The sequence below is a fragment of the Paramormyrops kingsleyae genome, chromosome 19 (assembly GCF_048594095.1).
Source record: "Paramormyrops kingsleyae isolate MSU_618 chromosome 19, PKINGS_0.4, whole genome shotgun sequence".
NCBI classification, from domain to species: Eukaryota; Metazoa; Chordata; class Actinopteri; order Osteoglossiformes; family Mormyridae; genus Paramormyrops; species Paramormyrops kingsleyae.
The window spans coordinates 1,370,926-1,398,576 of record NC_132815.1 but is presented as its reverse complement, the minus strand read 5'-3'; the positions used below and the strand labels follow the sequence as shown (position 1 = coordinate 1,398,576).

General features: G+C 46.9%; 1 protein-coding gene across 4 annotated transcripts; it reads right to left on the bottom strand.

Annotated features, from left to right (window-relative positions):
* On the bottom strand, nucleotides 1-27,651 carry LOC111844459 (serine/threonine-protein phosphatase 2A 56 kDa regulatory subunit epsilon isoform). 4 transcript variants are annotated; one of them, XR_002838389.2, is made up of 15 exons: nucleotides 27,227-27,651; nucleotides 20,214-20,377; nucleotides 8,868-9,064; nucleotides 6,202-6,303; nucleotides 5,108-5,200; nucleotides 4,658-4,788; nucleotides 4,491-4,550; nucleotides 3,967-4,075; nucleotides 3,775-3,828; nucleotides 3,640-3,690; nucleotides 2,226-2,345; nucleotides 1,884-2,011; nucleotides 1,613-1,714; nucleotides 1,252-1,408; nucleotides 1-1,105 (listed from the first exon to the last, which is right to left on the bottom strand). XR_002838389.2 is itself a non-coding variant. In XM_023812951.2 (15 exons), exons 2-14 carry the CDS (start codon nucleotides 20,368-20,370, stop codon nucleotides 1,309-1,311), a joined length of 1,404 nt encoding a protein of 467 aa, XP_023668719.2. In that variant the 5' UTR covers nucleotides 20,371-20,377; nucleotides 27,227-27,651; the 3' UTR covers nucleotides 1-1,105; nucleotides 1,282-1,308. The 4 variants fall into 4 exon arrangements, 3 of the variants coding, with proteins under 3 accessions (XP_023668719.2, XP_023668718.2, XP_023668721.2); XM_023812951.2 differs by having other exon boundaries at nucleotides 1,282-1,408; XM_023812950.2 differs by having other exon boundaries at nucleotides 1-1,408.

The window sequence follows — 27,651 nt, the reverse complement described above, 5'->3', positions numbered from 1 at the left end:
TGGTTTATCACAAAACAAGTTTAATTTAATATTTCTTTATTTTTAAAATAATTAGACATTTTTTTCCTTATTTATCCAACCCTTTTTAAATGATGCTCTCATACCTGGCCCATCCTTAAGCACTCAATGAATGTGAAAGGGCTCAATGCGAACAGTACAGTGGATCCAACATGGAGTTCTCCGGCAGCTCTCTGACCCCGCCGAGCTGAGCCCCTCCCTCAACCACACCCCCACCCTTTAAAAAGGTAAAAAAATAACAGCGAGAATACCAGGAGGGCTCCTTTCGTTTCACCTCTTATGAACTGTTCTTATTAAAATATAGTCTAAATTGTTAAGAGAAAAGATATCAGTGTACTGCATTTAATAACATTTTATAGAATCTTAATACTATGGAAAACCGAGATATGGAGCGTTCCACCCCTCAATACTCGAGGTTCCCCAGAGGAACCCAGAACCTCAAAGGGCTGCAGGTCACCGTTCCACCTGCAAAGGTCAACTTCACAGGTTACTGACGGCCTGGAAGCAGCAGAGCCTGCAGACCATGCTGACAAACCCACAGGAACACACAGCTGGCAGATCTCCAGTGATGTAACTCAAAAAATTGAAGTGAAGACAGAAAACAAAAGTTCTTTAGATGAATTTTAACTTTCATTTTTGGTTTTCTCTGTTCCTCCTGAGGTCCCCCTGGGACCTGGTTCTTGAGCTATGATGTCCTCTGGGTGAAGAACCATCTTCCTGTTATGGGTCCTGCTCTGCTAAGAAGTAGAGAACCTGGCAGCAGATCTTTCATGCTGGAGGAAGGAGAGAGGGAGGAGTCCTAGGAGTGGGTGTGTCCAAGGGTGTAGGACACGCCCCATCTGGCCCACACCTGTGCCCTCTGGAGCCAGGGGGTCCCAGTTCCCAAATGAGGTAAATGTACAAGGTGCTCATCAGAGCAGAGGGGGCTGGTGCAAGAATTTTTTTTTTTGGAGGGTTGGGGCTGAGCTTACTAAAATAATTTTTGTGTTTTTTTTTCCTTTACAGAAAAAAAGTTCAAATTCTACAGTCCAAAGTCTGTTTTTGCCACAAAACTTTTCCGTTTGTTACGTGTTTTGTCCTTTTACGTCTTTCGTTTAGCATAATATTTTTAAGAGGGAGGAAAAAAAAAAAAAAGAGGACAAAAGTTATTTACACTGTGGCTGAAATAATGAAACTGATGTTTGGATCTACCATAAAGTAAGTCGCACGATGGGGGGGGTGTCCTCCACCTGCCTGGGGGCGGGCAGAGTAGGGGGGGCTAACCATTGCACAGCACAGCACCCGCCGCTGTTAAGTGGGTATGATGCCGTCGCTCTGGACGCCCTTCTTCAGCTCCAGGTCCTCCAGCTTCCTCCACAGCTCCTCTCGATCCTTCTCCCTCTTCTTCTCGCTGCAGGAGGGTGGAGGGATACTGTCAAGGAGTCAACCTGGTTTCTACTGCCCAAAACACTGCCCACTAACCACAACTTTACAGGTTTTTGAATGGCTGACAGCTCGGAAACGCCTGGGCCGACACGTCAGCCAATGAAACACAAAGCTTCGTCCTTCTGATTTTTACTGACGCTATGGAGGTCATACGGGCACTTGCTCTTACCGCTGACGTTCAGACTTGTAGGAAGCCGTGAGCTCGTCAAACAGCAGGCTGTTCATCTCCATGAACGCTTTGAGCACGTTGTAGACGAGGGCTACTATAGCCCTGCATGTGAACAACAGCAAACCACAGAGTGAGTATAAAACTCAGCAAAGAGAAGAAAGAACTAAATATTCTTCCAAATAGTAGCATGGAAAGGCTACAGCACACTTCCAATTCAAGCGGCCGGGATGGAAGGATTAGGGAGCGACTCAGCACCAGGGAGGTCACTCACGGGTTCCAGTGCTCTTTGGAAATGCGGTACAAGCTGGCAAACATGATGGGCAGAATCATAGCCGAGTTCTCCTCGATCAGACTCATGATGTACTCGTTGTTCCAGTAGTACAGGGCCCTCTCAGCAACCTGCGGACGACATCAGACCTTAGATCTGGACTTTCTCACACGCTACATGTCCAGAGCTTCTCTCGTCCTGTACTGAGCAGACACAATCCTGTCACAGACTCAAAATATATCTTCCAGGAAAAGGGAAGGAACATACAACTCTCCAAAAACAGTTATGCTTTTTGGGAAAGGATCAGAGATCACAAATGCAACCAGGCCACGTGGGGGGGCTCACCTGGAAGTGTGGACTTGAGACACATCTGGAGATCTGCTTGAAGAGAGGCTCCTGAATCTTGACAAACTGTGTGGGCTCAATCACATCCAGGATCTCTTCAAGCTCGCCGAGGAACATCACCTGGTGCGGGGTTAGGGGAGACCCTAGTGAACACAGTGGGCCTGCAGGCGGTCTCCGCGGACCTGCTAGGCACAGGCCCGCAGACCGTCTCCGGGGACCTGCTAGGCTCAGGCCCGCAGGCCGTCTCCGGGGACCTGCTAGGCTCAGGCCCGCAGGCCGTCTCCGGGGACCTGCTAGGCTCAGGCCCGCAGGCGGTCTCCGGGGACCTGCTAGGCTCAGGCTCGCAGACTGTCTCCGGGGACCTGCTAGGCTCAGGGCCGCAGGCGGTCTCCGGGGACCTGCTAGGCTCAGGCCCGCAGACTGTCTCCGGGGACCTGCTAGGCTCAGGCCCGCAGACCATTTCCGAGAACCTGCTAGGCTCAGGCCCGCAGGCAGTCTCCGGGGACCTGCTAGGCTCAGGCCCGCAGGCAGTCTCCGGGGACCTGCTAGGCTCAGGCCCGCAGGCAGTCTCCGGGGACCTGCTAGGCTCAGGCCCGCAGGCAGTCTCCGGGGACCTGCTAGGCTCAGGCCCGCAGGCGGTCTCCGGGGATCTGCTAGGCTCAGGCCCGCAGGCGGTCTCCCGGGACCTGCTAGGCTCAGGCCCGCAGGCGGTCTCCGGGGATCTGCTAGGCTCAGGCCCGCAGGCGGTCTCCGGGGACCTGCTAGGCTCAGGCCCGCAGGTAGTCTCCGGGGACCTGCTAGGCTCAGGCCCGCAGACCGTCTCCGGGGACCTGCTAGGCTCAGGCCCGCAGGCCGTCTCCGGGGACCTGCTAGGCTCAGGCCCGCAGGCCGTCTCCGGGGACCTGCTAGGCTCAGGCCCGCAGGCCGTCTCCGGGGACCTGCTAGGCTCAGGCCCGCAGGCCGTCTCCGGGGACCTGCTAGGCTCAGGGCCGCAGGCGGTCTCCGGGGACCTGCTAGGCTCAGGCCCGCAGACTGTCTCCGGGGACCTGCTAGGCTCAGGCCCGCAGACCATTTCCGAGAACCTGCTAGGCTCAGGCCTGCAGGCAGTCTCCGGGGACCTGCTAGGCTCAGGCCCGCAAGCAGTCTCCGGGGACCTGCTAGGCTCAGGCCCGCAGACCGTCTCCGGGGACCTGCTAGGCTCAGGCCCGCAGGCAGTCTCCGGGGACCTGCTAGGCTCAGGCCCGCAGGCAGTCTCCGGGACCTGCTAGGCTCAGGCCTGCAGGTAGTCTCCGGGGACCTGCTAGGCTTAGGCCCGCAGACCGTCTACGGGGACCTGCTAGGCTCAGGCCCAGAGTACTGACATAGTTTTTCTCAGGGAGAAGTGCGAAAACCGCAGAACATATCAGATCATTACCTCTTTTTGACTGCATGTTTTTGGCCAGAACTTTAGCAAACCTCTGATAACCTGAAAGAGAGCAGAAGCATGTCAGCACTGTAAAATCCAGCCCGTTTCCTACATAATGTGTCTGCTCCATGACGTACTAATTACCGGCTCTGTTAGTGTTGGGTCCTTCTCCAGAAACTGTACGATGCAATAGGCCAACTGGAAGAGATATAAAAAAGAATTACAACCTACAGCCCATTTGATTTATGACGACAAATTCCAACAAGCTTCCCTTTCACAGAGCAGAGGCCCCAGGTAAAGTGGAAGCTCCACCCCACCCCCCCTGGCCCGGCCCACCTGTGCATGGAAGAGCGACAGGCTCCGGACGGTGTGCAGCGGGATCAACACCTTGACCAGGAACTGCTTGTGCTCTGCTTTGAGGGGAAGGGCGAAGCCGTTGATGATGCTGAGGGGGCGGAGCAAGAGGAAGCGCCTGTCAGTCGCAGTTACACATGATCCAAGCCGACCCTGCGGGGCCCTGCCCAGTGACGGCAAGGAGAGCAGCAGCTGTGCTGTCTAAAGGGTTTATAGACCAGAGGCATGGTGAAGTTTGAGGAACCATGCGAGGAACAGAAGGTACGTTGTACCTTCTAAATGATCTCATAAAACTGGCAGAGGGACACAAGACTGAAATTAAGTAAAAACAGTGCAAACCAGGGGGAAAAAAAACAAAAACGACTGTCTCGCAGTAGAAATGTTACACTAAAATGTTAAGGTGCATTACTCAGCAAATTGACTAAACTCAGTGTACGGTAAGTTAGAGTTTCCTGCCTTATGGGGGCCAGGCATTCAGCATCTCCCTGCTGGACACGGGCACCTACCTGCCCAGGATCTCCAGCAGCTCCGCCACCCCATTGAAGTGCTCAGTTTCATACACAAAACTGCAGGGGCAGAGTTTGGAAGGCAGGTGTCAGAGATGCAGCTGGAGGCTGTCGCCATAGTGACGTCACTCATCATTACACCGACAGCGGCCACCCCCACTGCTTACCGTAGAAAAATATTGTTAATCTGTTTTCGTATAAAAGCCCGCAGTCCCAGGAACTTCCCGTAAATTCTGTGTAAGACTGTCTTCAGGTAGTCTCTCTCCCGGGGGTCCTCACTGTCAAAGAGCTCCAGGAGCTGGAAGGGGACGAGAGGGACAGAGAGACACAAGAGGGTGGGCTCACTCACAACCAGGCAGCAGGAGAGAATAGACACAGACACAGACACAGACAGAGACAGAGACAGAGACAGAGACACAGACACAGACAGAGACAGACACAGAGACAGAGACAGAGACAGACAGACAGAGACAGAGACAGGCAGACAGAGACAGAGACAGAGACAGACAGACAGAGACAGACAGACAGACAGAGACAGACAGACAGAGACAGACAGACAGAGACAGACAGACAGACAGACAGAGCCCAGGTGGAAACCATCTCGAAAAGAAACTCACCTGTAATACAAATTTCTGGTCTATATATTTTTTGGCAATGCTGGGCTGGAATTCTTGACTCTCCAAGAAGCGAATGAAGAACTCATATACAAGCTACAGGGAGAGAAAAGCAGAGGCTTATTCTCCAGGACAGCAGGCCGAGGAAAAGCTGCGACGCCTCCCTGAAGCTCGTCTAAATAAGACCAGCATGGCAGAAAAAGCAGGAACAGTACAGCTTATCAACTATTACGACCCGGCAGTCAGGAGAAAAACAAGGAAACACTTATTTTAAAATTAAACAACTTATAGCCAATATAGCCAAGGTCAGGGTGGACAAAGTCTAAATATATAAAACCCCCATTTTCATGGCTACAGTAACCGCGGTTTACTGCGGACTGAAAAAAAGTTTTAAAATTCCAGAAATAACTGGTTCATAAGTTTCAAAGCACATGACGACTGAATACAGGCTGCAAGTCGGTGGGCACAACAGACCAGGATTGTTTTAGAACAAATTTTTCCTTTCGCAGGTTATGTACAAATACATGATGCAATATTTTTCACTGCAAAACGTGTTTTGTTGTTCCTTTGTGGTTTGAGGGGAATAAGAAGCATGATTTGCGTTGCTCCGTCATCCCGTCATGCATCATATTTTGTCATTGCTATGTAATACATTTGAGAATTACGCTAAAACCTCAGAATCCCTTTTATTCGAGTACAGCACTGTATTATAATGTACAATGCATTTCATTATTACAGCATTTAATGTAAGTAATGTCTTAATGTAAGTAATGTGCGTGAACTGTTCGCCGTTATCCATAATCTCGGCTATCGCCGGTAAGTCTTGGAACATAATCACCCGCGGAGATGGGGGACCTACTGTAACCAGAAAGGGTGATTAATGCCATAAACTGATGCAGGTATGAAGGAGAAGACAGATGCTGAAATCAAACCAAACAAAGACGAAAGCAAACAGGGCAGGGGGGCAGATAGTGTGTTAAGACTGGGAGACTCATTCAAGAATAATTAGAATGACTGACCCACCCCCCCAATCTGAAGCAGAGGGTGCTCACGACAGCCACGCGAAGACCCCCGCTGCCAGGACAAGCAGCCATTACCTGCAAGTGTGGCCACGATGCCTCGAGCGTCGGCTCGTCCTCTTCGGGGTCAAATTCATTACTGTCACTGGGAGGAAGGGTCCGGAAAATATTGTGGGACACCTAGTGTGCATCAGAAAGCCAGGTTAATGTCTGCTGGGTGCAGAACCATCGGGCAGCAGGCGAGAGAGGGTCACATGACTCACGAACCGCACCGAGAAGCAGAGCACTGGGGAAATAAGGAAGGTGAAAGGCCAAAACAGGCACGGCTCAGAAGAGAACGCAAGAGTAAAGGCTGGGTCATACTTCTCCGCACGCGTACTAGCGGACTGCAGTGGTGTATGTGCAGCTCTGCACACACTGCACATGATCGATTCACTAGCAACCACATTAAACAGCAACATGGTTGTTTCTGACGAGTGTTGGGGCAGTTTGCAAACCCTACAGACTATTTACAATATAACAAAACTGTTACATATGTGTAAATGTGTGTGTGAGTGCAGACCTATCTTGAATTGAAAATCTTATGCCAGCCAGCTGACCGAAGTTGGCAACCCTGTGAGCTGGCTCTGAATTTGTAAAACATAGGGAAACGGACACAAAACTCACTGCTGTGGTACGTGTGTAGGGAATATCAGAATAATTTACATTACAGTGGTACCTCAGAACTCGAACTTAATCCGTTCAGAACTCTAGGTCGAATCCTAAAAAGTTCGATTTCTGATTGAATTTTCCCCATAGGAAATGATGGAAAACCAATTAATTGGTTCCCGGCCCCCCCAAATTACACCTAAATATGTTTTTTTAGCATTTAAATACAAAATGAACCGGATAAAACAAGAAGAGCATATACTGTACTAAACACATCTAAGCACATTTATCAAAACAGTAATTTGTAAAGTAAGAAAATAAATGTATCCAAACAATGTGTCCTGCCCCGATCGTCCGCTCCTTCCGTGTGCCACACCCCCTCGTTAACCTGGCATCACAGTGCCCCTGGATCCCCGTGTGATAAGCTGTTTCTGGTTGTTGTCATTAGTCCTCTGTATTTCGTTCGTGTTTCAGTTTGTTTCCCCAGTCCGGTCATTGTATTGTCGGTCTGCATTTTGCCTGCCTTATCTGTAATTAAACCCCGTATTCCCCGATACCCTGACGTCTGCGCCTTTGCCTCCGTTCTGTCCCCGCTCGGCCCGACAATATTATTATAATTCAATGAATTAATGGCTTATTATTCATATTAAAATAATTAATAAGAAATCTTTATTTTAAAATTTATTTTATTATATAATAATAAATACTGTTACTATCTATCATTGTCTAAATGAATTTTTACTATCTAAATATATGTATTCAGCTATAGTGTAAACATGCACGATGCTATCACAGCTAATGCGAGGCTGAGACTGAAGCGTTACCCTTTGTTTACGCTGAGAGAAGTGCCGCGTGACTCATTTCCCCGCACGTACAAGTTCTTAGGTTGGCGTTCATGGTTTGACTTCTGAGATTCAGATCGAGTTCTAGGTCTTTTTTTTTTTTTTTTAACTGGTTGGTTCGACTTTTAAGCAATTCGAGTTCTGATTAAGAACTGAGGTACCACTGTATTTTAAAAATACAAATACAACACGTTGTGCGCATGTGCAAAGTACGTGGCTTGACCGGAGAACTATGAACGTTTCCGTGTACGCACACGCAGAGTGGATACGCGAGTGTTGTGCTTCTGCGGAGAAGTATGAACCAGCCTTAAGCATGTTGGCAGTGGTGCTTTGCTGCCCCCTAATGGAGAGCTCAGGGTTAACTTCAAAAGCAAATCTGCATTTAGAGGATTTCTTAAAATAGTGAATTATTAATGTAACAATGAATCATAATGGATACATATTAAGTAAAAAGAAAAATAAAACCTTGTATAAAAAGGTAATCTAAATGTTACTATTCAAGGGCAGTGAATTTAACTTCCTTGTCTTAACCTGAGCAAGATTACAAAATGTAAACCATATTTTTTCATCCCCATTCTCTTGTAGATGCAGGTCTCTCACACATGTCCTTCTGTGGTCCAAAGCCTAGGTCACTAAATTTCCCCACAGTGTCTGAGGGTGTGTGGGCCCATGGTGGGCTTACGGGGTGTCATGGTGTGCATCCAGGAGTTCCCTTTCCTCGTGGCCCCAAATCCATAGCAGACGTGGCTGGGTCTCACTAGGATTCCAGATGACCCTGATTTCACCTGCAAGTTACCCAAATAATAACTGACATCGCTACAGAAAGTGTGGATGCCACCTGGCCTTTTTCAAGCCATTACTTTGGCTGGCTTTATGCTGTGCTGTTATTATAATAATAAGATACTTTAGTGCAGCCACCTGTAGCAGCGCCCAGCGGGCTGGGGGTTAAGGGCCTTGCTCAAGGACCCGCAGACGTGCTGAGGCTGGGTTTGAACCGGTGACCTTCTGATTACAGGCACACAGGCATAGCCCACTGAGCCACACGCTGCCCACAGAGTAAGCAGAGCAGAACTCTGCTCTAATCTGTTTGACAGTCGTCCAAACAATGACTGGAGCCTTCATCAAATGATATTCCCGCCTTTCATCTGGAGTGACATTCCACCACCCAATAGGAACAGCCATGACCTGGGAAGGGGCCAGACTACCGCTAGGTGCAAAGAAGCCCTTCTGGGTTTTACTGACGGAGCCCCTCACCATTCTGACCACCTCTGGGTAAGCCTGCTCCGTCAGGTAGCCCCGGCTGACTGTGACGTAGTCCACCAGCTCATTAAGGGTGGAGCGCTTGTACTCCTTCATCTTAAGGTCCGACAGCGTATCCATGAAATCGAAGATCGTACAGCACTGCTGCAGCTTCTTCAGGAACAGCTCCGGCTGCTCCAACGCCGGAACGTCTGCAGGAAAGCCAGGAGAAAGAGAGAACATCATCTACAACTACTCCATTCATCCATCCAGAAGAGCTCTCCCAACGCTAGGTCTCAGAGAGCCTGAAGTCTGTACCAGGAAACACACAGGATGAGGCAGAGTACGGCCTAGACAGGAACAGCAGCATGGGAAACCTACACAAGCAAAGAGGGAATGCAAACTCCCCCAACAAAGGGGGGGGTAAGGGTCCGGAAGGGTGCTGGAGCTGATGCTGCAGGAGTTCCCTCCAAGGTTCCTACGTCACAAACGAGAATCTAAAGCCCTGGAAGTCTGACTGAAAGATGCTGGCCACAAAGCCACAGTATGGGCCATCACTGAACATACTACAGCAAATGGGAATCTGATCTGCAAGACAAGATGGGCCATCAACCCAAAAGGGGCAATCATCACATCCATCTGCATGGAGGCCGTTCCTATACTGAAAGAAAATATGATGGGGCGTCTATTGAGTCATGGGAAAGGAAGAGTCTAATTGACCAGGGATCCGTCAGAGAGCGTGTCATGCAGATTTCATTACCGTCTTCAATGACAAAGCTATGGTTCCGGTCATGGTCTCATGAAACCATGAGCAGGGGCGGTTCTCGTCTGGCTGGTTATAAGGTTATGTTCCGTACCTGGGTAACCGCGGCAAAGCCAGACAGTTGATAAAAATAAAATAAGGCTATCAGGTAAAGATGTGCAATCGTATTTCTCTGGTTTGCAGATAATTATCCAGTGGGACAAATGGAACCATTGGCCTAAAATAAATATTGTTCAGTTTCTACAGGCTACTGTACAGCTTTCAGTATCCTGCTCCTCAGTCACCATGTTCTGGACGTGCACCTACATCACTAATCAGAGGACTGATTGGCTGAAGAGTCCTCACACCTGGGTTTGAACAGCTGACCTACAGGTTATCCCAAACCTGCACACACAGCGGCCCCCTGTGGATGAGACTGGCCACCCCTGGCCTATGCTGCGGCCTGACGCCTGCAGTCACATTTCTGGGGGGGTGCGATTCAGGCTCCGGTGTAGGTCATGGCACAAGGCGCGGTGTAGGACACACGGCTACCTACGGCATAGAATCTACACAGAAGTATAAATCAGGCTGCTTATAAATGTCAAAATCCAGCTCCTTGGAGATGCTCATATACAGTCTGTTATGGGCATTTTTAATCTGGTTGCATTTTAGACAACGTTCAAACAAAATCAGCAGTAAAAAAACAAAAATGACGATGTCACCACCAAAAATTTAACAGTTCCTTAATGTTTCACCAACAAATAAACCATAAGTTCACGTTGTCTATTCCCTGTAACAGATTTTATCACAGAAGCAAAAATCTAAGTGGCAAAGCACTCATTTTGCCTTGAGAGATCAAAGATATAGGAGCTATTTTTAATCTAATGAAACCAGCATTCCACAGCACTGAGCAGCTCGTCCGTACTGAAGGCATGCTGATCCTGTTACCAGGCAACACTGAGCAGTTCTTCAGTACTGACTCTGCACTGATCCTGTTACCAGGCAACACTGAGCAGCTGTTCAGTACTGACTGTGTGCTGATCCTGTTACCAGGCAACACTGAAGAACAGCCCTTTCCCCCTCAGATGCCTCCTGCCCCCATTTGGTGGGATGTGTCACTCCACAAGGCAGTCTTAAGCACTTAGTTATAAACCCAGACTCCCAATGCATCAATATAACTCCATGTTGTAAAGCATAAAGATTTATTGTCCTTCTTATGAGATGCAGAGCACTGCTCTGACATTTGAATAACATCCAAAGTAATGGCAAGATAAAATAAATAGTAATTTTATAGTACTGCTTGAGCTGCCCAAATTAGCAGAGTCAAGGTAATCTGTTCTAGTTGACTTATTAATACAACTGCAGAAAAAAATGAGACCACAGCACAATTTTTTGTTTCACTCATTTCTCAAGTTACAGGTGTGTAATATTTTTTATTGAAAACTGCAGCCTGGCTCTTCCCTGCTTCTCATTAATGAAGGGCTTCTTCCTTGCTTTATGGGACTGCAGTCCTGCTTCTAGGAGCCTGATATGAACTGTCCTAGCAGTGCCCTTCACACCTGTACTTAATGTTTCCATTTCTTTCAAAGGTCACTTGATGTCATCTTCCGATTCATAAGAAACTGTCGGATAAGTTAACGGTCATCTCTGGCATTACAAAGTCGCTTCCGCGCTTTTCCTGGCTGGATTCTGGTAAGTCCCAATGTCTCCTGCTTCACCTTATTCTTGTGTACTGCTGTCTTAGGTATTTTGAACCTGGAAGCAACCTGTCGCTCAGCGTAGCCTCTGCAAGCAGAACCAGGATTAAACCAGGACTTAAAAATGCAGATGTAAAAAAAATTATATATAGAGCGGTCTCTTAATTTTTTCTGTGGCTGTATATAATTAATGCAGTTGTACCCCGTACTCCGCAAAAAGGCCTGGTATAGTTATTACAGGCAGATTACTTCCTAATAACCTAGTCACACCTCACTTATTATGAGGGTCAGGATGGAACAAAGACCTGCAAGCAGAAAGCCAGTCTAGGAAGACTTGTTACCTTGTTACATGCCTTGTCACAGCAGTGCTTTCACGCTACTGCAGAACAGCTCACTATTCTCCAAATGCTTTCACGCTACTGCAGAACAGCTCACTATTCTCCAAATGGGCACTTTTGCCCTGACTGTCACACAAGCCGCCCTGCAGAGACGGGACTCGGTCAGGAGGCTCCCCCCAGCCCCTATGCGGCCTGCCTCCCCCCCCCGGCCCCTATGCGGCCTGCCTCCCCCCCCCGGCCCCTATGCGGCCTGCCTCCCCCCCCCGGCCCCTATGCGGCCTGCCTCCCCCCCCCGGCCCCTATGCGGCCTCCCTCTCCCAGCACACAGCCACTGTCCTGCCCACCCCCATCCTGCTAGCCTTCCCCCCGGAGCTCTGCTCTGGACTCCCCCTGAGAAAGAAGCCAGGAGAGTGATTGTTTACGGTACCCCAGTCAGACTCCCTGCTCCTGCTCAGGTTTACAGACCCTTGGAAAAAGGTGTAAGGAGTGCCATCACTGGCTGGCAGTGCCCCTGGAACAGGTGCCCATGTGCCATTTCGAGGAGCCCCTCTGTTCAGGATTGACAAAGTAGACCATAGCTAAGACCCACTTCTTATAACCAGTCCCTATCCTTCAGCGCCCGGCAGGGAGGCCTGCCACGATCTGGGATTTCAGGAACACCCAGCCTATGGCTTACGTCCGGGCATCGACCCACCTCGTATGGGAATGCAGTGCGGGCCGGGAGACCCTGACTGGCTAGGGATGCAGTAACAGTCACAGATGGCTCTGGTACCTCTCAGCATGACGTGCCCCAACCCGGGAACTCATCACCACAAATTAGCATTGGACCTCCAGTTACCACAGCGTTGGGCATTGTCAGCCATGCCGGTGTCTAAGCAGCCTTAGAGGAAGCTTCCTGGAGCACGAACGAATAAAAAGGCGTCCATGACACATTCTGTAGACCTCTGACCAGAGGGCCTTGTTTGGAGAAACCATGGCTACAGTATCAACAACCTGCCGGCGATCGAGGCTCGCACCGCAAGATAAGCAGAGCGCCGGTTCCATGCTAGCAGCTGGCTCTCCCCCTCCCTGTCAGACGCACTGGACGGCTCCAGGCTCCACTGCCAGTGCTGCCTATCAGATACTCTAGCAGCTTAGGAGGGTTAAGGCTTCAGTCAAAACGATGACCAACTAGCAGGCTGCTAGTATAGAGCTTTAACCAGAGCCGTGTAACTACAGCCAACGCCCTGCCATCGGGACGGCACAGCAGATTCTAACCTCCTTCTCTGATAAACATACACCAGCATCTGACAGTTGTGTGCTAGAAGCAGATGTTGTATTAAACTATGTTACCTGTCATTTTGACGGACAGGGTCATAATCTATTACTACTTGTCATTTTCATTAATTAATAATAAGGCATATTTAATAGCATTTTCATTCATTAATTCATTTTCATTTTTAAATAATTAAATTACAGAACAAGCTTATCCATTATGCATTGATTAGGGCATGGATCACTTTTCATGTCAACACCACATGAAGCAGATGAATGATTTTTTTTTCCCCGTAGTGACAGCAGAAAATAACTTGCTCCGTAACATTAGCTGCTGCTGGCTGATAAACATAATCAGTACAAGTGCTTTCCTACCAAAGGTCAGGAACCTAGTTCCTGGTTCTGAGTTCAAGGGCTGTCTTGACCAGGAACTTTTGCATTTTCCCACCACACAACAGGAACTGTGAACTTTATGTTACATAAGCATGGGAGGCGCAAAAAGCTTGTAGGTTAAACTTCACACAATTTCATAGAAAACTACACCCCCCCCACCCCCAAAAATTATATTTTGAATTATGTGACCCCTGACATGATATAATTCATCATTCATTATTTCAACTGGGCAAGCAGATCGATCTTTTGTTTTCCACAGAATAAAAAACAATGTAACTCACTTAAATGCTATTCCACCATCAACCGCTGGCAAGTTTCACCGCCGGCGACATTAAATAAGAGTATATCGATTATCGTTCGATTTAGAAATATGGAGACAGAAACACAAAGGTACATGGAATTATTTTTAATGCATCAATTCCACCTGCTCAATTTTTGCCCCACTACACCTCTCTCTTTTCCCAGCACTTCCACATAACTTCCAAGTTAGCGCAGTGTGGTCAGCGAATCAGCAAGGCCCAAATCAGCAAGGCCCAAATCAGCAAGGCCCAAATCAGCAAGGCCCAAACCAGCAAGGCCCAATCCAGTGTTGTACAGGGCTTCTGACAGAACATCAGCTCTTGCTGAGGTTCAGATGTGCAGCACATGGCCTTTGTAAACAGCCGAAGTAAATCGCACATGCTTATCCCTCTGGCTCCGCGCTGCATCTGGCCTTCTGGACAGCAAGCCCACCACGGCTGTTTTGATGCCAGAGGGTCACAGGGTGAAGGGTGGCAGAAGAGCATCGTGTGTGGCATGTAGGGGGTGCCCAGGGTCATGTGAGGCTACCCTCTGCATGCCATCCGCTCCAGCTTCCGGTAACATCTGCTGCCCGCGTCTGTTAGAGCATACTTAACCACAGAAGCCTGCTGTGTGAGCGGGCCAAATCATGGGGGTTACACAACAGCAGCACTGTGTCACAGCCAAGGAGGAGGGAGAGGTTAGACGCTCCTGAGCACATGGCTCTCTGGCCAGGTCCAAACAGAAATCGGAGCATGTGAACTCATACTGAACTTGCTCCTCCCCCTGCAAACGTGTTCAGTAAACACACCTCATATGAGAGAACCCGGTCTCAGAGCCGAGCCATGCAACGTAACAAGCTCAACATCCTGTAAATGGCAAACTAGACAGGAATGTGCGGCACCAGGCAAATATTTAGGTTATATGGTCAACAACCTGCCATATCTACTTGACACTTAACCTCTAAGTAAGATATTCTTCTTATCTCAATAACATGCTGGTTGATTTGTTAGCTCAAACCAGGGGCTCTGCAGCATTAAGTGTCAATATTAACTTAAAACTAGCCTGACATCCCTCAAACACCTCGAGGCTACACTTGTGAAGGGATCGATTAAGCAGTTTAATTTTTCAACATTTATTGACACAAGAGGAACCCAAACTCAGATGTTCAACGCGGAAAACATCACACACTGAGTATGGCTGAGAGCTGATTACGGCAAATGCTGGTTATAGTCAGTCATAATGGGTAGTTTCCCAGTTAATTACACTAGCACTGGAGAGAGTAGCGGATATAGAGCAGGACTGTGTCTGTCAGCTCTGTCATGCGGAACTCGGACATGCTGTTAGCATTCATACCGCTTCCCGCTGCTGCCAGTTACAGCTCCACATCCATGTTAAGACTCAAGGTTCGAGCCACTTACAGCCTAAGCCTCCAGGACACGGCAAACTCATTATTCACCTGTCATCAGCAAACAGTCAATGCCAACGACTTCCATGGCATAACTGTCGACTTTAAAAAAAACTTTAGTCATGCAGCCCCAGGCTTATAGTGATAAACTTTGCTGATTGACCACAAGCACCTGCACCAACTTAGAAGTTCTACAGAAGCACAAGGAAAAATGGACAGAAGTGGCAGAGAAAACACAAAACATCTCAATTACAATGAGATGCATATTCCTCTGCTCTGGCTTTCCTGTCATTTTTCCATCTCATCATGTACGTCTATGTCACTTAACTATAGCAAACATACATATTAGTGGTGCAAATTTTGAGCTGCGTATCTTTGTATGTTATTGTCATTACCGAGAACTGACTAACGTCTGAGCCACGTGCTGTGCTTGTGGGGTGCCAGCGGTCAAACAGATTAATGGAACGACATTACATCCTGTTTATATTGTACAGAAAATAGAAGAAGATCAATCTACAGGCCAGATTTAAAAATCAATAATAAATGTTGTGGCATTACTAAATGTTGTGGTGAATAACCTGACTAAATCCCTCCCCCTCCGCCACAGAAAACGGCAGTGACAGCGGCCGGTCTTTAGAAAATGGCAGTGACAGGGGCCGGTCTTTAGAAAATGGCAGTGACAGGGGCCGGTCTTTAGAAAATGGCAGTGACAGGGGCCGGTCTTTAGAAAATGGCAGTGACAGGGGCCGGTCTTTAGAAAATGGCAGTGACAGCGGCCGGTCTTTAGAAAATGGCAGTGACAGCGGCCGGTCCTTAGAAAATGGCAGTGACAGCGGCCGGTCTTTAGAAAATGGCAGTGACAGCGGCCGGTCCTTAGAAAATGCCAGTGACAGCGGCCGGTCTTTAGAAAATGGCAGTGACAGGGGCCGGTCCTTAGAAAATGGCAGTGACAGCGGCCGGTCCTTAGAAAATGGCAGTGACAGCGGCCGGTCTTTAGAAAATGGCAGTGACAGCGGCCGGTCTTTAGAAAATGGCAGTGACAGGGGCCGGTCTTTAGAAAATGGCAGTGACAGGGGCCGGTCTTTAGAAAATACCAGTGACAGGGGCCGGTCTTTAGAAAATGGCAGTGACAGCGGCCGGTCCTTAGAAAATGGCAGTGACAGCGGCCGGTCCTTAGAAAATGGCAGTGACAGCGGCCGGTCCTTAGAAAATGGCAGTGACAGCGGCCGGTCTTTAGAAAATGGCAGTGACAGCGGCCGGTCTTTAGAAAATGGCAGTGACAGCGGCCGGTCTTTAGAAAATGGCAGTGACAGGGGCCGGTCTTTAGAAAATGGCAGTGACAGGGGCCGGTCTTTAGTTACGGTGCTGCTAACTTTGTGTGTGAAGTTTAATCCACAAAATTTTGTGTCACCCATTCTTATTTAGCATAAACGTCACAAACGGCATATTAGATTAGATTAGATTAGATTAGAAGCTTTATTTGTCATTGCATAAAATACGTAGTATTAAACACAACGAAATTTAGAGTTGCCACTGAAAGTAGCCAGGAACTTGGCACCAGGTTCCTGAACTTCGGTGAGAAAGCACCTTCTGTGACATACACAGAACTTCAATCTACCATCTTCAGAAGTGGGACATGCCACCACTATCACCCTGGCAGCAGTGAACCAGGTAGTCTCTGCATGTCTGCTCTCCTTTTCCCCCCCACTGTTTACGTAGGTTCATGTCCCTTTACCTCTCACTCTATGCCTCTCTGCACCCACAGAGAAGCTGACCTTTGACCTCTCATTACATGGGAATGCTGCTCCTGTCTACAGCTTTGAGGTCTGGTCTGTGTGTAGCAGTGGTGCCCATAGCCTTGAGCACAGAGCAGTTTTCCCTACCTTTTAGTGTGTTATATTGCTTTATTTGCATGTAAAGTCTTAAGCCCCAGAGTACACGCCAAAAGGAGTAACACCTTGGTGGAATTCCAGCCCTTATTTCCGTAACATGGGGAGGTCAACCTTGTAACAAAATCCTTATTGGCCATAGAGTATGCAGCAGGAGAAAGGGGTGCCAATGGCAGACTATGTATGGCAAGCTGACCAATCAGAGCACAATGGGCTCATTGGGGATGGAGCTTAAAGCTCTAACAGAGCATTTCAGACAGAGGGTAATTAGAAATGACTGTATGAGAAAAATGTTTTTGGAACATTGAAGCAGGTAAATCTGTTCTAGTAGACCCCAAAAAATACCTCAAAAATAGCTATGCCCTGAAGTTTTGAAGGGAAAGATGCTTTGTGGTTCTACAAAAAGTAATATTAGAGGTGTCTATTACAATATGCGGCTGTGTGATCAAATACTTGTGATGTGAGAGAATTATCTTATTCATTATCAAATGTAATACAATTAGACAGGTAATACAAATAGACAGGCAGGAGTAGTAGAAGTGAGTGAAGCAGGAGAGCAGAGGGAAGCGGGAGGAAGCAGAGGGGCAGAATGCCTCAGTAAGTAGTGGGTCGAGGCGTTAGGTATTAAACCAGGGGTGTCAAACTGCAGTCCTGGGGGGCCGGAGCCCTGTGTAGCTTAGCTCTTTCCCACTTCCACCACAAGTGATTCAGCTCAAGAGCTGTGTGGTAATTAGCACAAGGAGTTGAATCAGGTGTGTTAAATGAGGGGAAACCCAAAAAAGTGCAGGGCTCCGGCCCCCCAGGACTGCAGTTTGACACCTGTGTATTAAACGGTATAAATAAATATGTCCCAATGTTTTCCAGTGAAGTGTGACTTTATTTCATATTTAATACCTAATGATACTCAATCCAACCGCCAGGGTCCTATGCACACGTATCACTCAGGGACAACAAAACCCTTTTGTGGAGGGTGGGGTGGCTCCGGCGAGCCTGCCCCCACTACTGAAAAACCATCCGAGAGGAAACATTGCATCATTTTGTTTCAATGAACCCAATGAATACATTTATGACACGGGCGAAACTTAAACTCACAAGCAGATGTTCAAAACAGAAAACATCACGCTAATTGTGGCTGTGAGCTGCTTACTGCTAGTGCTACAGAGCTCAAAGACCCAAGTACTTTGAGAACATTTTGGTTTCCCATTAAATTATAGCAACACCAGAGATAGTAGCTGATTAGTCCAAGACTGCGTGTCGGCTCTGTTATACCTAAACTGGGATATGTTACTGGAAACACATCCAACATGCTCTCTCATTCGAGACGGCATCATCCGAGTGTGGGTTCGGCCGGAGCGAGTTAGTCTTCCCGTGGCATTTAAGGAACTTCTGCCAAGAAATAACAACTAAGGCTTTAGGGTATGGAGGGTATTTTGTGAAAATATTCAATAAATAAATATACTATTTTAATGATTATTTAAATTAAAATTTAAATAGTCATTTAAATTATTGTTTATAAATACATTATTTAAATGTTTATGTAAATAACCTATTTAAATGATTGTCTAAACAACCAATTAAATACCGGCAACCATTAAAATTATGTCAGTCATTATCATCAATGTCATTTTTATCGTTATGTCATAAGCAAGCCTCCATACATTTTGTTGATTGTGTAAAAGCAATAAGAGAGCGGATAGACGGATTAAATAAGTTCAGCTAGGAACAGACACAACGTGGTTAGAAATGATAGTTTAACCGACTATGCACAGATCGATCTGATGTGACTTAGTTTGCAATGTAACCAATGAGATGTTATGTTTTGTTTAGAGCCCGCCCATAGAGTCTGAGAGTCTATTTATCAATAGTCATTTAAATGAAACTAATTTAAATTTAAATAACATTTATTTATTTTATATTGTCACAATACACCCTCAATAATAGGGGTGTTAGTCACTACAGAAACAATGGATTCCATTCATCATGATGAAGTTATATATTTTTAAATTTTTATTTAATATATTTATGTTTACAGTGTAGGTGGTTATTGAGTCACGTCGACAGACGGACTATTGACAGACCATTATTGTGTTCACAGTTTTAATAATAATTTCAAGACAAATTCTCTCTCTGCTATTTCAAAATTGAACCAAACTATGAACCCAAGTTGACAGCCATACTCGTGTCTAGGTGTCCGATACTTTACAGAATTCAAAGTTTGCAAAGACTTTGGATTTAATCTGAGATGGTGGCGTCGCCGTACCTGGCCACACACGTGATTATTCGTCGCCGTACCTGGCCACACACGTGATTATTCATCGCCGTACCTGGCCACACACGTGATTATTCGTCGCCGTACCTGGCCACACACATGATTATTCGTCGCCGTACCTGGCCACACACGTGATTATTCATCGTTGTACCTGGCCACACACGTGATTATTCGTCACTGTACCTTGCCACAAATGTGATTATTCGTCATTGTACCTGGCCACACACGTGATTATTCGTCGCCGTACCTGGCCACACACATGATTATTCATCGCCGTACCTGGCCACACACGTGATTATTCGTCACCGTACCTTGCCACAAATGTGATTATTCGTCATTGTACCTTGCCACACACCTGCATGTCGGCCCCTTAACTGTATCATTAGTAACACAAGTGACCAACATCATTAAATTGATTAAATCAACTTTTAACTCTCGTGCAAATACAAAAATCGCCACCTCAAAGCACTGCGATTTGTAAATGAATTGATTCCCCCACTGCTAGTTAATTGCTTAACTTAATAAAGGGGACCAACGTTGACTCCACCTTAAACAGGCACAGAGCCCCATGCAGAAAACCCCACACACCCAGAAAATCAGACAGGAAACGACTAAGTCACTAAGAAATTCTTTATGTTGTGTAATCAAGCCACTCACTCAAATTATACAAATATTGAAAACAAGTCTGAAAATTTGCATGTCATGTGTTTAAAAATCAATCTTTACAGCTAGAAGGGGAGATGACACATGGAATGCATGTCAGTTCCAGTTTAGTTCTGCTGTGAACGCAGTCAGCCCAATCCTTCACCAAAATGCATCTAAGACAGCAGTAAAGTACAAACGCAGGAGCACTGAAACACGGAAAGTCACAAGGCTGAATTCATCACACAAACAGCCGCAAAAACACAGCAGAACACGGCAAGAGAGGCCTCATCAATTAAGCACTCAGCAGGAAAGAAAACCAAAGCGAACTGCCAGCTACACAGGCCCCACATGTGGAACCAGGCTATCAACAGCATTCCAGGCAGACTCCAGTGGAAAGGGCCGGCAGGGCGGGGCGGGAAGGGGATGGGGGGGGCGAGAGGTCCATACCTTTCAGCAGGGGCAGCGGAGTAAGCTCAATGGGTTTGCCCTGAGATCGGAACTGAGAGGAACTCTGTGAGCGCTTCTGCTTGGCCTTCCTGACAGACTTCCGAGAAAATCCATCCACTTTGTCCACCGATGGGGGCGTGGTGGCTGCTGAGGACATAGCCCTGCTGGGGAGGGAAGACCAGAAAGGATGGGGTATAAGAAGTGAGACAGACAGACCAACCAGCACATTCAAACACAGGGCAGCAATGATGAGGGTAGGATATGCCAGCTGAAAGCTCAATACCTACTCCCTCAGGACTCTGGGGAAAAAGAGCATATGCAACACAATCAATGCTGTGGGATACTCCGCAAAACAGCCTTTATTAGGGGCTACATTCAACAAAGTACTCAAAGTACTTTAACTAAAGTTGCAGTATTTAGACTGCCAACATGCTCATGTTAACTTTCAAAAGTAACTCCTTAATAGGCATGTAACGATGAATCGCGAATCGGTTAAAAATCTATGTAAATGTATGACGATTAAAACTGGCTGAAGTGCAAAAAATTAATCGCTACTTTAGGAGTACTTCACGGTACTTTACTTAACAGGAAAACTGGTGTGATATTACATTTGATTTCACGACGTCAGTTCGACTTCAGATGTCACTGTGTATTCGCGTCGACGTTGTATGTTTTTGATTTTGACCGAACGAGAGATGGCGAGCGAATCTGAAATTGAGGACACACCCCCGGTCTTAAATTGGCGGTGTGGCAGCATTTTAGCTTTCCGGTAATCACGAACGAAAACGGCGAGAAAAGTACAGACAAGACAAAAACTGCATGCAAACAATATAAAAGACTGATAACATAAACAAATAGCACAACGAACATGCTTCAGCATGTCCACCGGCACCACAGTGAGCTCAGTTCACCACCGCCAGAGCGAAGATTATTATAAGGGCAAACCAGGCTAAAAAGCTGCACATGCAAGCCTTAGTTTATTTGGTAACTCTTCATATTAAATGCACCTTCATAATGCATTTATTATGCATTTATAGAACATTCAGTGCACCTTCATAATGCATTCATAGAACATTCATAAGCAGCATGCAAGTAACATCCTAACATCCCTTAACAGCTTTAATACACATTAACACTATATGATTATACAGTAATGTTATTATTATATAATGTTTTTTATTAATGTATATTACAGCTGTTAAGGGATGTTAGGATGTGAAAGTATACATGCATGATGTTTATGAATGATTTCTGAATACTTAATGAATACATTATGAAGGTGTTCTGAATGTTTTATGAATGCAGTATAAAAGCATTATGAAGGTGCAGTTAATGTAAAGCGTTACCGTTTGAAGATTTTAAAATTTATTTTGATTTGGGATTCTTTTTAAACTGTATTTTATTCAATTTCAGTTGCACTGTTAAGAGGAGGACACATTCTGCACAGTATAGAAAGATAAAGGAATATTTTAAATTAAATTTGTCTGCAGCTCATTCTGTTAAAAAATCGTGAGAAAACTGTATTGTGAACTCGTGAATCGTACAGAATCGTGAGTTTCGTTACATCCCTACTCCTTAGTATAACTGAATGTAAAGAAATGGAAAATGCTGCATTCTGGAGGATTAATATATGCACATTTAAAAATATATACATGCACCACAAATGGAGGCATATGGGTAGCATAAAATGGCAAAGACCACCGACCATTGCTTACTTTTCAAAATTCTAGTGCATTTAGTGTTTAAACAAACTGATTTACAAAGTGCTTTATCACAGCAACATGCAGGACTACAGGCAGTGAGCGGAGCACACAAGGTCGGGTCCGCTCCGTGTCGAGGGCAAGGCTGGGTCCGCTCCGTGTCGAGGGCAAGGCCGGAAAGCAGGACATGTAAACACTGTGGGCTAAGCCAACCGTCTCGAGCACAAACTGAGATCCTGACAAAGCGAGAGAGGAAGAGGGCAAGGACACCCACAGAGAGGACCTCCTGATCGGGCACGACAGGAAGGGGAGGGGGGCGGTCAAAGGAGACAGGCACGCGGCCCCCCGTCCTGTCCCAAAAGCCCACAGCAGAGGTCACAACGGGGTAGGTACTTAATACAAACACATTAGTTAAGATGTTTGAATAGAGCCTGCAACAATCTCACAGCAGTAAACAAGCTTAAACCAAAGAAAATGCAGAATTCATAAGGCTGGATTTCAAAATGAGTTACGCAGCAGTCAGTTGGCCATTTTCCGCATTTACCCCCAACGGATGCCTTCTTAGGTCAGGACTTCCAGGGCACTGCTGACTATCGCGTACTCCGAGCTGCAGAGGGCAGCCAAGAAATTCTCGATTCCCACCAAGACACATGGATCGACTGTATGCAACATTTCGTTGTCATGGCTTTTAACTGAAAACCACCTTTATTTACCAAAGAATGGGGAAACAACACAGCGGACAGCCTATATAGTACCACATAATTCAGTCTTCGGCTCACCCAGAATTTTGATGACAGCATGCGTGTTTTACGATGAGACTGAACAAACTGTGGTGCCACAAGCTGTTTTGGAGCAGCTCGAGGAGCCCACGCACTTAGTGAGGTAACACCATCGGGCAAGATCTGGTACAGCTACCGTATAAGCTGGAACAATGACCCCCCCCCCCCCCCCCAAGAATTAAAAAAAAAAACCTGTTTTGGGTGTCAACAGACATGACGTCTTTCGCAATGCCTAGTTCCTCTTCATGGTATGGAAGGTCCACTGCGCTTCAGCGTAAACCCAGGCCCTTACGGTGTGGCCGAGCCGAACGGCCCTGCACACTGACTGGGCCGTGAGTCACCAGCAACACTCAGGGCTGTGTATTTTACACGTGAATCCAAAACGACGGAGATAAAGCCACAGAGAAGCCCAAACACACAGCACACATTACCGTTCACCACAGCTCAGAGGGAGTGCAGCCAATCCGGGTGAGATGGAGACCAACGACTGAATCAAACAACCACGCTGTTCCAGGAGGGGACTGAGGGGAGATCTCAGTGTCCTCTGGGTCTCTGCACCTCCCAAACGGCTACGGCAACACATGCTTCCATTGTCCCCTTCTTCTCCACCTGCTCCTGTACGGTTTCAATCAGCTACAGAACACTGTCCCCCACTGCAATTCTGGTCTGATAAAGCCATCCTTAGCACACGACTTTGATAGGGCGGACCGCTGCCGGTGCGGGCGGCTGCCGGTGCGGGCGGCTGGCGGACCGCTGCCGGTGCGGGCGGCTGCCGGTGCGGGCAGCTGCCGGTGCGGGCGGCTGCCGGTGCGGGCGGCTTGCGGACCGCTGTTGGCTGGCTGACCGCTGTCGGTGCGGGCGGCTGGCTGACCGCTGCCGGTGCGGGCGGCTGGCTGACCGCTGCCGGTGGCTGGAGGACCGCTGACGGTGCGGCCGGCGGACTGCTTCCGAGAGCCGAGGCCAGAGCAAGCTCTTCATGCTTCTCCACTCTTCATTCCCCAACATGCCGGGAAAAGCCTCCCACAGGACGCAGAACCGCTTCGGTTAAGCCACTCGCCAACACCGTGACTGAGCAAACTACTCAGCTCGAGTGAGTTTTCAAACAACATCCGGGAATACAAATCTCCCAGGATTATAGACAATGGGGGACTGATTTACGGCAGCATGTGACCATTCTTTGATAATTATAACAGGCCACTTAAACAATTCCAGTTTTGAAGAGAAGTCTATCTAAATAAATCTTAAATTACAGAAAGTAAGGCTGTGTTGAACAGCCGACACTCCAGACAGATTTTAAATTCTTTAAACGTTAACCTCTGGCCCTCATAATCACCATATGACTGCCAATGTCACAGCCAAGACAACGTGTAAATAAATCAATTAATGCAGAAACGTAGACAGTGGATGCTACTGTATTATTATTACAGTGGAATTAATGAATTTAAATAGCAGCTCAGTTCCAGCTAAAGATCTTAAGTCACCAGAACTAAACAGGGTTAGCAGACATCATGCTTTTCCTGTATAATTCAACATAACAGAACAGTGCATCAGCTGGAGAAGTGCTACCATTATCTTCCCTTAAACTCCACACTGGATAATCGGAATATTAATAAAGGTTATTTCAAGTAAAATTATAAGAAACAACAAAGGAGGAAGCCAGAGACGATTAGCACTATGCCTTATGCCACAGCTCTCAGACTCAGCCTGATGTCAGGACCACCAAGGAAGGGAGTGAGGAGATATTTACATCCATAAAGACCGCTACTGTCCCACAGTAGGACTAATTAACCATAATATTCTACAGGGCATGTGTTTACAGCTGCGGTGAATGTTGCAGGAGACCTTAGGTCAGGCCTGGCAGGCAAAGAGAATAATCATGATCCCAGACCAGGGCGTCAACTGAAGCCTCACGCTGGCTCACCACACCTGAAGCACTCCGGAGCTCATCGGTAAATCATTAATAAAAAAAGCTCCCGGAGAGCTGTGGAGAAGCGAAGAATAATGGCAAGCAATGCAGCCTGTGGTGAGCAGGTGCCCATCACTCCTAACTTCTGTGCACTTTTTGGGGAAAAGCAATAACCTTACAGGGGCCGTAACTCTGGCAGCAAAAGCAGCTCCCTTTAGGTTCGGTGAAAGCAAAGTGCCATTCATAGAAAGGTGGGTTAGAACCTTATCTGACAGCGTCAGATACTGCAAAAGTCTTGCAAAAACATTAATGGATACTCTACCTCATCAGCTGCCTCCTTCCCTTTCGGCAATGTTGATATAACTGCAGATCATGATTCCTAATCTATTTTCTAAGCTGGTCTCCCTTGCAAAGAAATTTACACTTCTTTTGAGATCCAGTTCCAAGGTTCCTTCTGTTAAGATTTCTCAGAACACCTATAAATCCACTCGAAAAACTGACCTTCGTAACACAACTATAATGAAGATGTTTGCTGAAGCCTTTAACTTTTCTATTGTTTTGTTCTGTTATACTTCATGCCCATATTCCAGTGTTGATTCAGTGATTTGAAGGCTTACTTTGAGATAGTCAGGCTTCAATGAGGTTTTACGGCCTTGAGACAGCAAGAGACAGTGCTGACAATAACCACCCTGACACCACAATGGGCCTTCGCACCCAATCACTGATGAAAGGTGATTCATCCTGGTCGCTAAAGCTGCCGACCTTAAATTAGACAACTTTAGCTACGTCGATTTCACAGCAGCAGCCCTATCACCCAGCCTGTTATACATCACATTTCAGTACATCAATAAAAAAAGCTGATAAAAGAAGAGTGAACAGGAGAATGTGATGACATTTCAGCACGTCATAAACTTAAGAACATTCATAACTACACCCAAGTTGCAAGTTCTTCCTGTGTCTGTGCGGGTCTTTCTAAGGTTACTGCGTAACCTGCAATGGACTTGCATCCCATACCGGGGAGTTTGCCGCTGATTTGGGCTCTACGCTTCCTGGGAATGGTTCCCTGATAACCGCAGCATTGTTCTAGATAACAGATTATGGGAGACAGATGGATGGAACTGCATCCACCATTAAAAATGAAGATGTTACCAGAGACTGCATTTAAAATAATACAAAAGGTCTCCTACGTCAGTCGACGCGTGATTAAAAAAAAGCACTTCCACATTCCTTGCAGAAAAGTAAAGAAGCTGGAGACACAAACCTCTGTCCCATCAACTTAAGGAGATTCCCAAGCAGTTGGAGAAACCACCCGGTCCACTGACTAAGGAAGACTGGGAAAGGCCAAATTTCCAAGAAAAGGGATATATTCATCAGCACAGATCTGTTCCCTGAGTTCATCAGGAGACCAAGCAACACAGTGATGAAAGACCGATACCAAAATATAGTAGCCAGGAACAATGTGGTGGTTGGAACCCTCTAAAGAGTCCAAGCACCTTATGAGGTCTCCTGGAAGGCAAAAACCATGTCTATCTGCCAAAAACAACCTCGGAGTGCTTTCCTTGGGGTCTTAAAGAGGCCCCCACCCCCAACTCAACACAAACATATCCCAACTGGGTGGATCATTTTTGGACGAACTACATAAAAGCAGCACCTGAATGGTCCTTCTTCATGGACACACGAGGAGCACTGATCTGTGTGTAGAAAGTGTGGATAACCAACATAAATAATACGCAATACTACAAATTTCAGGAATAGAAAAAGCACCGGTTATCATTTATAGTTCCAATAAAGGTTTTTCTTGAATGATATGAGGATTTCAGATAAATAAATGACAGCAGAGCCACAGATCCATGTTCTTCAGCTATGTGATAACTCCCACAAGCAGGGGCTGTGGGTGAACATTTGCAGAAACACCAAAGCTGGTGTGTAATATAAACTTAAGGGATTCATTCAGCTGGGCCAGTAAATTAGAAGCTGTGGAGATATGGCCGCATACTTTCCGGTCCCTGCCCAATCTCCAGCAGCATTCACAGGTCAACAGGCAAACCCAGGCGCTCACCGGGGTAACGAGCTAGGCGCGGTTCACTATGGTGTATATTTAACCACACAGGTAAGTGACAACCTGAGCTGAAATACCATAGTTGTTAACACGGTCTCTATTTTAAAAGAGGGCTTGGTTTCAACACATCTCAATCGGAAATTGCATTTGCTCGTTACATCAAAGTAACCTAAATAAAAAATGTATTAAACACATATGGATATGTGTATGTGTTTAAATATAATAGAATCTAATATATAAAGACACGCACACTTTCCAGTTTGCTTACACTTCAGAAATGATCGTCTTGCTATTACGCTGCTGCATTAGTTACCGACCAGCGCTCCGACTAGCCGTTGCCAATAGCTACCATATAACTAAACCATGCATAGGTAAAGCTGCGACACAGCCCCCAAATCATACCCTTAATACTGCTTGCTTTCTTATCGCGTTGGTATTCTTAACCTGTGGAGAATGATGTTTTTAGGCGTTTAAAATGACGAGGCGTAGGCATCCGCTGCTGCGCTTCGCGGTTCGGGGCGAGCGGCGGCCGGAGTGCACGGCGTGCCGCTGGCAGGGCAGCACTTTACCTTCTTCCTCTATGTTTCGCAGAGGATACGGCGGTAAGGAGTGATCCTGTTACACAGTATCTGCACGCTGGCGCTTTCCGTCTTTCTCCGACGAGCCGGTACGGCCGGGCAGTGCGCAGATAACACCGGCGAGGTACTCCGGCCTTCCTCAGACACACGGACCCCGAGCACCCTTTAGCTTGCTTGCTAACGAAATAATCCTTCGAGTCCCATAGATCATAATACACTCATACACAGCGATAGGCCGAAACGGATTGCATTTCCCGTCTTGTCGCGGATTGTGCTACTTGCAGGGCGTCCCCGTCTTTTCCGCTTTTCTCTCCTTTCTCAGTCTTTGCGATTTCGGCCGATCGCCTTCCTCCCTATTGTCAATATTAACTGGGCTGACTTCATGAACACACACAACATCGATGCATACGAAATGC